The following is a 16,228-nucleotide window of genomic DNA, read 5'->3' as shown; positions in this document are numbered from 1 at the left end:
CCCTGAAACCTGCCTCTTCCTCATCCGTCAGCCTCGCTGTGACGTCTGTGACGGCCACGGCAGGGACGCGCTCAGCTCTCACCCGTGCAGTTAACCAGAAACAAGTTTATTCAGGAGAGAGATTCAACACCGGCGATTGCAGGAGGTCTGACCCCCGCCCACTAGTGATCCGCACAAAGGCCTCAAGTCCCAGCCACACATCTCGGAACCAGACAGACCTGTTGGCAGCTGTCGGACACGTGCAAACGTTACTTTAAAACTGAAGCTAAGCTCCTGACCACAACTGCCGACCCAAGACTCGAGAGAGGAGAGCACGTTTTAGCATTGGAAACACCCTGCAACAGATAAAAAGGAAACAAGATTTGTTCTTCCTGGGATGACAGCACCACTCTTGGCAAGGATAATGAAATGAGGACGAGCATATGCAGAGAAGTTCTAGCAGAAGGCCCTGGTTGAAGGGTAGCACCGTGTGGGCCAGTATGTTGTCAGCAGTTAAACTCAACCTTTTTCACGGAAACGCTGCATTTTAGGGCTTCCTGAGTCCTACGATTTGAACAAGCATCGCTCCAGGCCTCCTTTCCTTCACGCTCTGGAGAACTGCCGGTCAGCCCCCACTGCCTGCCCCAAGTGTCATGGCTGCCGCCCGAGGCCGTGTGGCCACGGGGGCCGTGGTGCGGAGACCAGAGGCGGCCCGCGCAGGCCTCGCGCCAGTGCGGCTGGCTAGGAGGGCAGCGCCTGAGGCGACAGGCCTGAGCTTAGCAAAGGCTCATAGGCCATTGCTTCAGAACGAATTGTAGAGGAGGGAGGATGGACTGATAAACTAGGTCTGGCATCCGCAACAAAAGCGTTAAGCGACACTCGTTCGTGACATTTCAGGGCAGCCCGCAAGTGGGTTAAAATCATCCAGATCCTGCTCGTGTTAGCGGACATGACGTGAAATCCCGTACACTTACTAATGTTCAGTACTAACAAAATAGTATTTTATTTGGTTCCTTAAAATGATTTGATAAACCTTTCACCACTTTACTATAGAGCATAATTAATGATCCCAGAAAACCGAAGAACCAAAATTATTGGCCTGATATATTTCTTCTCAGATGCTAACACTTGAGCTTTTGTCCGTCCCTGTAAAGTGTAAGGCATTGGTAGGCCCACAAAGTCTACTCGAAGTCTGTTCCTATTCTCTCCTGTCACTCTCTTTGGAAATAATTTAAAATGTCCAGTCTTGATACAACTTTTTTTTTTTTAAACACCCAAAAGCTGCTAATGAGGCAACCTGGTAAGCAGCTACCAAAAGGAAATGAAAGGCAGGAAATGAAAGAAGGACAAATGGTTGGTTTAAAACTATTACAGTCTTTTGAAAAGAGGAGACCATAGTCCTGGTCATGGCAGGGTCATTCAGGGGAGGACCTAGAGCTCCTGCAGAAGAAGCAGGTCCCCTTTCCTTGGGGCTCTGTCCGTTTTTGTTTTTAAGCAGCTGGAAGACCTCCAGGAGCATTCCTCCTGCACTCTTCAGGTTTACAGGACCATGGCTTCCCACACTTGTGTTAACTTCTCTTTGCTGACAGTGTTGAGGATGATGTGATTTTGGTCATACTGTGTTCCCCCTGAAAGAAAGAAAAGGAAAATAATAAAAGGAAATGTGCCTGTAGCAGACAAAGCAGAGAAGAAAGGCCTGGGCTGAGAGGATGAATCAGCTCTCGGTTGTGTTCAAATCCCATCCTGTGGGCACCAACAACTCCACACAGGATGTCCTACCTCCCAGGGCTCCTTTTCCTACTCAAGACTTAAAAGCTAGGAAGCACTCACTCTTTAGGTGTCTGAAATGAGGAGGTGAGGGGTGGGGAGGTGGAAGAATCTAGAGAAGGGAAAAGGAACAGAGTGCTGGTGAAATATATTCAGTGATTGTGGATTTGCTATACCAGGCCTTGAAAGTAGTGGAAGCGTTGGCATCTGGAACAGGTTTTGCATGAACAATGACAAATGGCTGTATTAGGGCAAAGGGGAGGTTTGAAAGACACCCAGATACGTGGACTGAGCAGCATGCCCACTCCTGGGAACGCACTTGGTATATAAAAATTCATAGCACTTGATCCTGAGTTTAACTGTACTTTTAAAATTAGCATAATTTAAACTCCCTTTCACTAGAATGTAAGAATATTTTCCAAGGGTGCCTACTAGATATTTAGATATGTGGGTGCTAAAAAACATGGCCTCTTCTTTTGATGGAGAAGCATCAAAGTGTTACCTGATTTTTTTTTTTCAGTGTGTAATAAGTAACGGTTTCAAATACCTTATCCTTTCTTAGCATAAGCCTCTGCACCAAGGTTATATCATAGGGACTCCATCGAAATAAAAATCTGTTCCTCTAGATGTGAGGCAGTGTGACAGGTATTGAAATCCTACTGCATCCTCAAGCCAAGAAGAATTAAATGTTCTTATGTTTTTAAGCATTTATAAGAAATCAGTTTATCATCACTGATGATCTAGAGCCTCTGCACATCTAGGTGTAGGATAGAATACCAGAGCAAGGTGCCCTGAGCCTGTGTGTCATGGGGAAAAAAGTTCACCACCACCAGCAAATCCCACTGTCTCCACTGAGACACACACTCTACTCCATTGAGATTTGGGGGTGTATTAGGATCACAGTGTTGTCTTGCTTCACTCTTTAGGATTATGATGTAATATATGCAAAAAGAATGTTAAGATACCATAATCTTAATTAGAATCATGAAGACTAGAAAGTCCTTGAGAAATCATCTGATTTCATTCTTCTGCCTCTGGGGAGAATGGAGATCATCCCAAACTTTTGATGTTTTTAAAGCGAGGAGGAATCTGCTTCCATTGCTGTCATAATGTACGGGGTCTGAAATAATACAGGACCTCTACCGAAAAACGCCTCCCTCCCCAGACACCAGGAGGTAAGTTACAAGAAAGCCCCTTGGTCTGATAGATCTTGGGGCAAGGTCAGCAGGTTCAACAGCTGTAGCTGAGGAAGATCCGAGTCTCCTATTAAGTGTAACCGAGAGGGACTTGTATTTCCCTTGCACCTACTCCCTCATGTCCACGAGGTGGCATCACTCTCCCACATTCTGAGAAAGTGAAATTCAGTTTAACAAGGCCAGTGACTAGTGCAGTTCCCCCTACCTAGTCTATACTGAGAGTTCATAAACCTATAGAACCCTATCCTTACTCAGGAAGCATTGGAAGTATTTAGAATGCATTTTAGGAAGGGACCTTGGAGCTTTAAAGCAAAGCCCTACGGAGGAAGCTTCTAGAGTCCCACGGTTCTTGTCAATCAAGACTCAAAGCCAGGTGTCCTTACTCCTTGTCAAGTTCCAGTGTAGCAAGTGGGAAATAGTCCTGTATGCTTGGAGCGTCTACCTTGTAAACTCTCTGAAGCCAAGGTAGTATTTCCCTCCCCACTTTGGTACCCGGTATGACTAGCTCATAAGAATTACAGGAACCTCTTAACCTTGACACAGAAAACTGATCACATAAGAAACATGAATCCATGTTTTTTAAAAAACAATGTTTCCAATCTAGTCGCATTTCTTTGCTTTTGAAACTCTGTCTTATAAGACCAAGGAGCTCTAGTTCAATAAGGTGATACATGCATATGCATGAGAATCCTCAGCTATACTCACTGAGATCAGGGCCTTTTGTGATTTTTAGTCTATTATAATAAAACAAATGGTTTGAAGTCAGCCTAGGTCCAGATTCCATCTGAGCACTTACGGGTCTAGGACTCTGATCAACCCCTCTGAGCCTTACTCTTGTGGCTATAAAATGGGACCGGGGAGGAGGGGGAACCTGGGGCTCCTAGGGTCGCTGGGAAGAGCCCGTGAGCTAGAATGCATGGAGAGTGTTCGCAGTGGCTGGTCCAGAGCAAGGGATCGCTTACTATTAAGAGTATGCACATTTTCACAAGTGAAAAATACATTTTTAGTTAAGTACAGACACAACAGAGAAAATAAATGATTCTTACCTTTGACATCTAAAACTAAATTCGGTTTCAACTTGCTGTAGATCCTGCCGTCCGGCTTCATGCTCCAGAACTGACTGTCGACATTCTGGTCGAGGGCGAGGCCCAGTTTAGAGCCAGAGGTCACGAGGCTCCCCACGATCGTCAGGCAGCAGTCTTCTGCTATCTGCTTATGGGAAAGAAGGCAGCTGAGAGACGGAGACATGTTCAAGGATCATGACCAGTTCTTGGCACGAATTGACTTTTAAAGTTGTCTTCGTTGTCCACTTCATTTACCCCAGAGGAGGCTTTAGCCAGAGGAACTGGGATCAAGCAACAAATACTTATACCTTCATTTCAGGTGACACGAGTGCTGGAAAGTTCTCCATTCTTGTCCATTGTAAGATTTCTGCCCTTCGTGAGTCAGAGGAACCTTAGAACATTAGTTCTCCCTTTCAGAAATGACCATGATCAGAGGCGGGAGTCTATTGCTGTATCTCCCCTGACCTAACCATCTCTGCTCAGCCTGACCCTTCTGGAATGTGACTGCATCTTTAATTTGAAAGGCTGTTGTAACACTGAAATAGCTTAAAGGGCATTTTATTATTTTAAAACTTGAAATTCCACCTACTCACTTGTCTTTCCTTCATGAGAACTGTCTAGAAAGTTCCAAAAAGGCAACTATAAAAAGAGGATAAAATACAAATGCAGTGGAGTGTGAATTAATGCAAAGATTTTAAGGGGCCTTTTCTGAAGTGAATCTACCCTCTCTATATACATATGTTCACGTGATGTTAACACATCCTGCTACAGAAAATGCTTATGAAAAGTGTATAATAGATAAAAAGAGTGATAATCTGGGACACTGTTTCTCATTGACCTACTGAATTCACAGTTAACATCACTAAAGTGTTTATTAGAAGTAATTATAAGTAATTGCTGAAAGGCACTGTTTTCTTGAAGTGTTTAATTCAAAGACAGAAGTTGGCTTTTTTTATGCTTCTACAGTCCAGCCCCTTCTGCTTCTCATGCTATTTCTTCTACGCCTGTCTAAACAGTACTTCCGCTTACTGAAAGGATGATTCTCCCTCAAGCACAACAGACCCAATTAACAGGTTGTGCTCCCTTCCGCAGGGCTGTATGCCTTCTGCTGACTCATGGGCACCAAGGTTTAAGAAAAAAATCGGGAGCAAACAGTCAAGCCCAAGAAGGAGTTAAAAAGACTATCTACAACAGAAGCGTGAGCCTCTCTAATGAAGTCTTATAGTACATTCAGCTTTACCATGTCTTATATGGCAGGAGGGATGCAACAGGGAGACAGACCATTTTCCATTTTACAAGGTATGACAATTAGGCAGTGGACTGTGTTGTACACAGGGTCATATGTCTTTGCCCTAGTCTGCAGGGTCCTCCAAAATAAAACAAGAATGATTTGCATTTACAGTGCTGGGGCTTCTTGAAATAAATCATAATAAGTAGATTAAGGAAAAGGGGGAAAATAACACAGACACTTCCTTCTATTACTACATAATCAGGTATGGATGTAAATATTCCATCCTGGATCAGTGCTAGGTTTACCTCCCGTTTTAAGTTCCTAGATTGGTTGGTTCTATCAGCAAATAAATATTTTCATGGAAAACCTTCTAATTTAGTTCTCAAAGTGCTCCAGGAAGTGTGAAATACCATCTACTTGAAGAAAGAGGCTATTACAAACCCTTATCTAATCCTAAAAGCTCACCCTGCATTTGATGCATCCTTCTTGATAAATCCAAATCTGATCATCAGCACCGACATCTTCCATGACCTGTATTCTAAGAAGCTTCAGATCCTCTAAGTTTCCATTGGTGGACATGAATAACCCCGTTGCTTTGTTTCGAAGTCTGAAATAAATTCGTTTCTGGAAGACAAAGATGCCGGCAGTAGTCATATATAGGGAGTACTGTTAGGAGCACAGAATAAGCATCGACAGCAGGGGCAGAATCAGAGGTGAGGCTGGAATAGGGATCATTGCTATATCCCTCAGAGGCTTTAGGATTTTCCCAAGGAGGAGAGTTTGTCAAAATTTCCAAGTGCCTGGGGCGGGGAGCCTGGGGAGAGCCCACAGGCTGGATGTTGGTGTGGTAGCATTTCCGAAAGCCATCACGACCCCTCAGCACCAGAAACAGAGCCCAAATCCAAAAATTCAGGGGGTGGGGAGAGACCAATTTCATACTTAAAACTGAAACTAAAAAGCTGAGTTCATTTACAAAAAAAAAAAAAAAAGACTTCAGAGAAGAGTACTGAAAACCTGGAGAGGGAAAACAAATACCTGAACAAAAGGTCGTAGAGAACCTATTTGTCGACAGCCACTGAACTCATACCAGTTCGGGACTTCCGCTGGGGACAGGAGGAACTGCCGGCCCCTGTAATTGCCATATTCATAAGTGACCCATCTGGGGAAAAAGTAGAAAACCACAGTAAGTGGCAGTATCCATTTGACAGTCGGCTGCCGTTATATTTATTTTTACAGTGCTTCCCATTTTTACACCAAGTTTTATACCTTAAACATACTTGGGGGGAGAAAAGGAAACTACCTTATTATCTAAAACACTTAAAGCACCCATTTCTTGACAAGTAGGAAATTCTTGGTACATGAGTATTTATGCCGAAAAGATCCATTCCTGAATAGAAACAGGTAAGTTTTTCCCTCTTAATAAGGCCATGAAATACGGTCCTTTCCACAAGGCTGCCCCGTACTTCCTGTGAGGCTTTCATAAAATATTTTCAGTTGTAATTTTTTTTAAAAGATTTTATTTATTTGAGAGAGAGCGAGCACTCAAAAGGGGGTGCGGGCATAGGGAGAGGGAGAAGCAGGGAGCCTGATGCGGGGCTCGATCCCAGGACCCTGGGATCATGACCTGAGTTGAAGGCAGACACTTAACCGACTGAGCCACCCAGACACCCCCAGTTGTAATAATCTTTTATTTAAATAGTTACTATTTGTGAAGTTCTTAGTGTGTGACCCATGCTATGTATTATATAAGGGTCAAATAAAAATAACTCAATAAATGTTTATTTAAAACAAGTGTAATCTTCCTCAATCCAGAAAACTGCTGAAGATACTCTGGTCTCTCTGCCCGAAGATGCTGTTACCCACACCTGAAAAAGTATGTTTTTTTCCATACTTTGCAGGAAACCCAGCAACCTTCCTCTCTGGCTGATGTATGACATCAATGAAGAATGTTCTCTGCTTTTAATCCCAGAACTCTAAAATGTTATCATCTTAGCCATTTTATCATAAAAACAAAATATTAAAACCTTCTGGGGGGGAATCACCCATAATTCTACCACCATAGTAATCCATAATAGTTTTGTTAATAACTGTAGGCCCCTCCAATATCTGATGCATATAGATAGATTATGCCTGTTGTTTTTAGGAGGGAAAGAAAAATAATTTCTTAAAAATACTTATTACATGGGTAGTCCTTATTCATTTTTATATCTTAATTTCAAAATTATTCAAAGTTGAGAAAAATCTTTCCACATTGACTTTTAATCATCGTGCATAGCATCTGCTAATCATTCTTAGGTAAAGGAAAATCCTGACCCTTACTCCGAAGCCCAAGGACTTGGCCTTTCAAAGGGATAAGAAAAATCAGCTCCCTTTCTTACTTGCTAAAAAAGTGCTGAATATATTTACTGAGCACTGGTTTGCAAAGGATTCCCCTAGGAACTTGAGAGGAGCTAAAGACAAAGTCCTCTCCTTAAGTGAATTAAAAATCTGGATGAAGAGATGAAAACTACCTCACACATGACTTTTCCCAGTGGGAAAACTATGCTATGAAGGTGCATGATTATTAATCCTCACAGGAAATAAGGGGATAAGAGGTTATATTTCAGTTTGCTTAAGGTAGCATAGGCAAGAAAGAAATATGATTAAACCTAATTTTAAAAATCAAATATTTTACTGAATAAAAAGTAGGTAACTCACTTACATGCCACCAATCACCTGAACAGAGCGTATCTGTGTGTTGAATCCTAGGGATCGGAGATTAACTACTTCTGCATTAAGTTCAATCTTTTTTCCTTTGAAGTCTTCTCTTTCAAAAAGAATAATTGTTGGTTCAGAAAATTCCTGTTGAACAAAAATAGTGTTCTGTTACTCAGCTTTGATAATAATTCAGACTCATACAGAAATATCTTGTTAAGGACAAATCACAAGATCTGACCAGGCTTAGCCTGTCCTAAAGTCCCTTTCCCTGGAGGTCTGGGTGTTCCTGTACTCCAAAGCTAAAGAGAGGAAGGACAGAGGGGCAGGAAGGTTTTCTACTGCACAGAAAGGTAGGCAAATATAATGGTGTTTTAAAGCGGGGGGCGGGGGGAGACACATATCCTAGGCACAAAGGAAGGGGTATTTGAATCATCAACACTTGTAATTTATTTTCAATTTTTCCATTTTTTTATTGGGGATAAGGAGGGGCTAGAGAGCCATGTACGTAAATAAATGGTAAGGGTCTAAGGATGGTGGCGGTCTGGGGTCTAGTGGGACAGTGGTAATTACCTAATCAAGGAACCTTCCCCTTGTAAGCATTTTTCAAATGTCTTTTTTGTTTTAATTGTAAGACAACAGATTCTGTGTACTCGTGCTCCCAAGCTTTCCTGTAGGAATAATTGTTAGGAGAGAGAAAAAGAAAAAAAACCAAGGTGCAAGCCCCACTTTCGAGCCCTCATTCATTTGAAAGAGGACCAGAGCACAGAGGTCCACCGATTTTGAGAAAATAAAAAGCTGGCAGCTCGTGCTTGTTTTTCAAATTACAGACCCTCCTGACCCCAGTCTACGCTCTAATGATAATAATCCTAAGATCATAAATAATACATCAAAAATCCCCTCCCTGCTTAAAGTTTTGTGGTTAGGGTGTGGACACTTACGGCCTCATTTATGTGGATGTGCCCTGACGTGTACAAAGATTTCTGTGGAGCAGTAAACAGAGCAGATGAGGCCATAGAGGTGGTTTGTATGGTGCAGGAATGAGGTTATATAAAACACAGAAGGAAACGACATGAGTATCAGAAGTGGCCTGAGCACGTATGCCAAGTGCTAGTTGAAGGAAGGCGTCTGAAAACCTGACCACTGAGGTGGGTTTGTTTTGTTGTTGTTTTTTAAATATACATTTGGAGGTAGCTTTTAGAATTCTAGGCAGGTTAAATATTAAAGTTTTAGATATTTTATTGTTTATAAGCTAATGAATCTTACGCAACATCCCATGTTTCTCTGCTACTATTTTCACATCTCAAGAAAGGTCAACATTTCCGTTATTTGAACAGGCAGGCAGGGAGGAGATAAGCCACCTCATGTATGTTCTCCCTACTTTTAAAACGCAAGTCACCAACGACATATGTTTAAAGCTTTGTAGGCGAGATCAGCTACAAAAAAAACTACAGACACACCCAGACTTGAACATCTGAACATTATCTTGATGTTTTGTTTTACTGAATATCACTTTGGCTACATCAAAATTGAAGGTTTCTGTTCGGAAAGGGACACTATCATCTGAACTAGCAAGACAGTGTGATAAACCAGGAGAAGACGTGATTGCAAGTCTCTAAAACAACAGAGTGCTAGATTGAAAAACCACGAGGACTTTCTGCAACTCAGTAACAACAACAAAAGATACAGAAAACTAAACAAGAGCCTGGTAAAGGCTGTAAAACAGGCAGTTCACTGAACAGAAAACCCAAATGACTAATTAGTGTATGAAAGCCCGGTCTCACTAATAGTAAAACATATCACAACGAGATAATACTTTCTGCCCAGTTTCTTCAAACTGACAAAAGTGAGAGAATACCCAGTAATGGCAATGATGTAGAAAACAGGAGCCCACATGCTCTGCTAGCCAAGATCTCAAGTAGTGGAATTTGGCCATACTTAGAGAAACTGCATATTCATGCATGTGAAATCCAGCAAATCCACTCTTTGTAAATACACACCCCCAGGAGACTCTCACACAAGTCAATAGGGATATGTATGTGTGTGTGTGTGTGTGTGTGTGAGAGGATTAAGTAAAATATGGTGATGAATACTTGCACCAATTAGAATCAATAAACTGGATGTACGTTCAGCATAATGGACAGCTCTTAAAATTTTTTTAATGTAAGTATTGGGTTGTTTATGATGATGAGAACTATGGCATCATACCGTATGTAAACTAAAAGCCAATATGTAGATTTTTTTTTTAAGATTTTATTTATTTATTTGACAGAGAGATAGAAGAGCACAAGCAGAGGGAATGGCAGAGGGAGAGGGAGAAGTAGGCTCTGCACTGAGCAGGGAGCCCGACGCGGGACTCGATCCCAGGACCCTGGGATCATGACCCGAGCCGAAGGCAGACGCTTAACCATCTGAGCCACCCAGGCGCCTAATATGTAGATTTTTAAAAAAACATAATATCCAAGCTGTATCCCAAACACATTAGAATGGGTGCCTGTAAAGGAGAGAGGAATAGAACTAGGGATCAGGTATGCGATGGAAAAAAACATGACCCGAAAGGTGCCTCGAACTAACCCCTGCTGACTGCTGTACCACAGCTGACTCAACACTCTACACCTGGAGTCTGAGAAAAGCAGCAAACCAAACCAGATCTAAAAAGAGGGCCGCCTGGGCGGCTCAGTCGGCTAAGCGTCTGCCTTGGGCTCAGGTCATGATCCCGGGGTCCTGGATCGAGCCCTGAGTTGCGCTCTCTGCTCAGCGGGGAGTCTGCTTTTCCCTCTCCTTCTCTCACTCTCCCTCAAATAAATAAAATCTTAAAAAATAATAATAATAATAAAAAATAAATAAAAAGATCTTAAAAGAGACCAAAAAGTTACAGGATGGAAAGTTCTATGGCAGCTGCTTTCTCTGCCTCTGACCTTAAGTCCTGAGGAAGCCGACCTGCTGGTCTCCGTCAGCTACGTGAGCCCCACATCTCCATCACCCTGTATTCACACTGACATACTTACAACATCTATAAAACGAAGAGACTTGAAAGTTGCTCCAGGCAGGCATCCCATTGCAGAGAGACAAGGATAGTGGCCTTCTTCCAACACGTACTGATTACCAGAGAAATTTTCTCCATCATAGGCAACCCAGCTACAATAGGAAAAACCACATGCATGTACGATATGTAATTTGAATATTCCTACCCAAGAAGTCTGATTTTGAGAGGTAGCTTGCTATAAAGCACAATCTGTATGGCTATCTGTTCTTTCTTCAAAAATACCTAGACCTATTTACTGCTTTTCATCTTGTTGCAAATTAATATTCATAGGAAGTCAGCTGTTAGTTTTGCATTTGGGAAACCATTTTTTTTTCTCCATGAAAGTATTCATGTTTTCCCTGTGCCCCTTCTAGTATTCCTTGCTCCCCTCATGGGTGCCACCATTCTCCAGCCCCTGAGCCCTGTCTGAATAATCCTTCAGCCGTCACAGCTAGACAGCCACCCGGATCTATGGATTTCCTCCCCGAATTTCTCTCCTTCATCCTCATTTCCAGCACCTCCGTACTGGGCCATGAGTCAAAATACCACAGTGACTTAGACAAGTCATGGAGCCCCTGTGGGCCTCAGCATTATTAGTAATGTGGCGATTTACCAGCTTCCCCAGAAGAGGTGAGTTTTTTGTTCATTCTTTTAATCTAACAAATGCTTACTGAGGGCTAATTGTGTGTCTGGTGCTTTTCCATTGCTGGGGACAGAAGCGAGGACAAAATGAAGTCCCTGCTGTCGTGAAGTTCACACCCTAGTGAACTGAGACAGACGATGAGTGAACAACAGAAGTACGTATCTGGTCCTACTAAGTGCAGCAGGGCAGGGGAGGACGAGGAACCGGGACAGAGGCGGAGTTGTGTGCTGATACACTGTGGAATGTGACCGGAAATCCGTGCGCTCCAAGGCAAAGCCAGGGCAGGCTCCCCTGCACAAGGCTGAAGGACAGGCTCATGCGGCTGAGACCACAGAGAACTATAACACGACTAAAGGCACCGTTACTGTCATTATTATTATTAGACATAATGCCTCATCACCTGCACAGGTGGCTCCAGGGGTTTCCTGGCCAACGTTCCCTGACTTTGGGCTCCCTCCTCCTAAAGCTTTTGTAAAATTGTGTTCAGCACGGCACTTTGAGCTCATTGCCTTTCCCTTGTGTTTTCTACGGCATCCATCTAAACTCATATGCTCGGGGGGGCCTTCACGACCTGATCCCACCTTCTCTCTCCCCAGCTCTAGAGCAGTGTGCTCCCTGATCCCATACAGACCAGCCCCACTCCAGCCATCCGCTGCCGGACACGTAGAATGCCTATCTTACGCCGATCTACCTATAAAAAAAAATGTGCCTTGGGAGGCACCTTAGAGATTATCTAGAGTCCTGCTGCAGGTGACAGGACAGGCTAGAGACTAGAGAACCTGGTCCGAATCACATTGTGCAGCGACGTGGTGATCCCATGCACTCTGATGTCCGGCGCTCAGATGCTTCAAGGTGCAGTTTCGTACCAAGATGGTCTGGTAGCATTTGGTGGTTTCGCAGAACGCCAGGCACCAGGATGCCACTGAACACTTGCTGATACGTGAATTCTAACCTCTCCCAGGGATCAGGCTCTGCCAGTCCCCTGTTTGACTTACCTGCCTCCTAAAACTCTGCAAGACTTGGTAGAAAACGAATCATCAATTTGACTTGTTGTTTCTTCAAAACCTTGACTGCGACCTTGAAACTGTGGTTCTGAAAACAACCGAATCTTTGAAAAAGTAAGCAGAAATACATTGAATTATTTTCCTAAACACATTAACTCCTTCAGCCTTTGAAACAATGCAAACATGACCTATTAACTCTTGTTACAATAAACTGCCATGAATTTTATAAATCCTTTAATTTTCTACTTCTACATTAATGACCAATTAGAAATACTTTGGCTGCCCCATTCATGCTTATTTAATTCAGAGACATCAAAGGACAACCCAACAATAGAGGCCGGTTTCTATAGAACACCATGTCGCAACAAGCTGTGAGGCATTTTAAAGCTTTATTGTGGCCAAAAGTAATTGTTCATCAGTTCTAACATTTACAAGAACTATATTTTGGAAACATAGTTTAGTTTTCCTCCCTCTCAATGGAAGATACATGCTGACTTATTAGAATCCTGTGTGTGCCAATAAAGGAGGCTACAGTGGTGTTTTCGCCTCTGTAATTAGGGTTGTCTGAACTCTGAACTCTTCATTAAAAAGCCTAAGTAACCAAGGTGACACTTCAGTTGATGCCGACACTCAGCGTTCAAAGGCTTGGGTGAGAGACCATATAAAATAGACCATATAGAATGTTTGTCTAATGCAGACGCAGCAAATATGAAAATTCATTTGACTGTTTATCATAACTCTAGGTATTGTTTGAGATATGAATCTTAGTGTATTAATGTAAATTGATCTGGCATAACGATGTCAAATGCAACTTTACATAACAAGAGCATTTTATAAGAAAGATTTAGATGTGGGTATGTGCTATCAAGCATTTATAAAGGAAACCTAAATCTAATTTTAAGATACAATTAAGCTTTCAGGTATAAAACTGGGTAAAACTAACAAAATGTCCCAAATGTCTCACATTTTACACATAAGATCAGCTTTTCAGTGGAAGCCCCTAATTATAAAAAATAGATTATTTTTTAAGTTACCTGACTTCGTTTCCTTGGGCCAGTGAAAGAATCCTAAAAATTTTTAAAGGGAAGAGAGAAGGAAATGAGTAGAGCACACATCTCGAAAAAGTTTTTTCTTCCAGATCATTAGCAATTACTGTGAAAAATAATCTCAGAATAGTTTTTGTAGTGTTATGTATCTCATGAACTGGAAGTACACGTTAAGGAAATCCAGAAGTCAGTTAAATATTCTCATATAAAAGTATAACTCCTTACCAAACATATGGGTTGAACAGAAGAGATCTTACAATTTTTGCCTCCCCAGTCCTCAAAACTGGTATAGAAGCCTTTATCCAGTATATACTGTTCTCCTGTGAAGTCAGGATTCTCATAGGCTACCCATCTAAAGAAACAAAAACACTGACTTGTTATAATTCATAGTTTACATGTATAATAAAACTATCAAACCCACTTAGGTAAATATGTATCATAAGAAACTCCATTTATTTTAATAATCAGTAATCTTGATTTTTCTGATTCTCTGTTATCTTTTGGGAGATTTATCTCTATGACAAATCAAAGTGACAAGTGAAAGAGTATCTTTACCTGAACCTTTTGGTGTTCTCACTTATCAAATCCTATTCCCTGAGAAAGCTCCAATGGGGATATTTGTCTGTATTTCTTTCTAATTCTATTTTAAGGAAACAATCTGGACTTCCAAGAGTACCTGTAAAGTTCTCTTAGTAAGCAAGCAAGAGCTCTTTTTGTTATCAACATTAATATTTTTCCAGAAAGATTACAAGAAACTATGTCTCTATTACACAACAAACCACAGTGGAAAGAAAAAAAGTTGACAGAAGAAATGCTTTAAAAAAAATATAGCTGGGGAGAACAGCATGTACTAAGGTGCAGAGATGTGACAGACTCGGGTGTGTTGGGAAACTGTAAGATATTGGGCATTACTGGAGAAAAGGAGACACTGTGAATGGGGGAGGGGATGAGACTGGAAGGGAGGAAAGGGTCAGAGGCAGAATAGAAGTATGATACCTCTTTTACAAATCACAGTAATTTTACTCTTTGGGTGAAAAACACATTCTTCAGGTTGGCAGGTATACACAGAGAGATAAGAATTCTCACGCTGTGTGCAGGAAATTCAAACCCATGGAAGTAGTGAACCACCCTGGAATTTAAATATTATTTGAAACAATAAGGCTGATTAATAATTATGCTACCTTGATGTTCTATGTAATCATCTTGATGTATAACACATCAGTCAAATTTCAAGAGCTGGGCATCTTTATAAATATATTGCTCTCCTTTTTGCAAGGTCATCACAACAGTTCAAGAATTATTTGGGTTATAAGTTTTGTTTCTTATGCAAATAGTTATGATTTTGACCAAGTTGATTGTAAAACAAAATTCTCCATATCCTTAGTGGATTTATGTCCATTGGTATAATAAAAAATTGCTCCAAATTTACCACTAAAAACCAACCAAACAAAAAATATAGCTAAGTAATTAAAATTTTATTTGGAACAGGATTTCCGACGTGACATGACCATGTAGAGTAAGCAACATTGAACAAACACTCAGAAATACTAAAATCTCTTCTGGGATGTTTTCTTTTGTCACCTTTCAAGTGATCTACACTCAGAGGATAATCAACAAAACGAACTTACTGATGATACTTCCTAGCCAATGATAGTCTTTGAAAGTTTTTCAGTTCCGTTATATTCAAGAGATAACTCAGCGTCTCCTCCTGATTTAATTCGCTGCCCTCCTGATCGACTTGGAGCTGAAAGGAATGATACCTATATGCCTGTATATATACTCAAAACTTTCCAAAATGCTTTCACATCTTTGACTACATTCAATCTAGGGAGGTACAGGTCTTCCCATTTTACAGAACGGAGAAGCTAAAGACATAGAAAAGTTAATTCATTGATTCTTTCAACAAACATCAACTGGTCATTTATCGTGTGTCAGGAACTAGAGGGCAGTAGGCGTGCAAGGATGAAAACGACGATCCTTGCCCTTGAATTTACAGATGGCTGAGAAGTAGCACATGGAATTATTTGTTGGTGTTTGTCCTGAATGGGAAATGACTTGTCCAGGGTGACACAATTGATTAGTTGGTGGCCAAGAAAGGCTGAGCCACTACCGGGTCTCCTGAGGCTCCCCACACTGCATCATGACCCGAGCTGCCACGTGCCCTGTCAAAAGTCTCCTTTCATTTACTCTTCCGTTAAGCCATACTTAAGACAGTCCGCACACTTTATAGCTAGAACAGATTATGATTTCACTGTCAAAAGGGCTTGACTTTAGACAAAAACCCAAAGGCAGTCATTAGGAAATGAAGAGCAATCAAGGAGAAGACGACCACGGCAGAAATCTCCAGTGTCAAGTAGCTCAGGACAGCGAGCATCTGCACGCGCACTTCCGGCTGTCTGGAAGCCCAGCCGGTCTACTGCATTTTGAGAGCCTGTCCTTTAACATTGTGAGGTCAGGAGTTAGGAGACCTAGTCCCAGCTATGGTCATGACATTAACTTCCAGATAACTTTGAAGGGGTCACTTAACCTTTGTGAGAGATCCTCTTTTCATTCATAGGTAAGGAGGTTGCCCAGGATCC

General features: G+C 41.7%; 2 protein-coding genes across 6 annotated transcripts in view; one reads left to right on the top strand and one right to left on the bottom strand.

Moving 5' to 3' along the window:
* The window catches only part of RTN4IP1 (reticulon 4 interacting protein 1), a 50,414-nt gene extending 45,285 nt beyond the window's left edge, over positions 1–5,129 (top strand). For 4 of the 5 annotated variants that reach the window (XR_004676733.1, XR_004676732.1, XM_034991704.1 and 1 more), the window contains one exon: positions 4,030–4,670. The gene's annotated coding sequence lies outside the window, so the exon portion shown is untranslated. Of the gene's footprint in view, positions 1–4,029; positions 4,671–5,098 lie in introns of those variants that run through there. The other variant, XR_004676731.1, reaches the window with a different exon arrangement.
* The window catches only part of CRYBG1 (crystallin beta-gamma domain containing 1), a 47,532-nt gene continuing 31,394 nt past the window's right edge, over positions 91–16,228 (bottom strand). The window contains exons 12-20 of the mRNA XM_034991703.1: positions 13,875–14,001; positions 13,638–13,670; positions 12,595–12,707; positions 10,940–11,069; positions 7,939–8,078; positions 6,273–6,396; positions 5,703–5,861; positions 3,989–4,151; positions 91–1,607 (exon numbers count right to left, since the gene is read on the bottom strand). Coding sequence (XP_034847594.1) covers positions 1,519–1,607; positions 3,989–4,151; positions 5,703–5,861; positions 6,273–6,396; positions 7,939–8,078; positions 10,940–11,069; positions 12,595–12,707; positions 13,638–13,670; positions 13,875–14,001 — 1,078 coding nt within the window. The 3' untranslated portion in view covers positions 91–1,518. The remainder of the gene's footprint in view (positions 1,608–3,988; positions 4,152–5,702; positions 5,862–6,272; positions 6,397–7,938; positions 8,079–10,939; positions 11,070–12,594; positions 12,708–13,637; positions 13,671–13,874; positions 14,002–16,228) is intronic.

This window comes from Mirounga leonina, unplaced genomic scaffold (assembly GCF_011800145.1).
Source record: "Mirounga leonina isolate KUSES-001 unplaced genomic scaffold, KU_Mleo_1.0 Mir_53, whole genome shotgun sequence".
NCBI lineage: Eukaryota > Metazoa > Chordata > Mammalia > Carnivora > Phocidae > Mirounga > Mirounga leonina.
The sequence above is the reverse complement of the archived record's forward strand: the minus strand, read 5'-3'. Positions and strand labels throughout refer to the sequence as shown.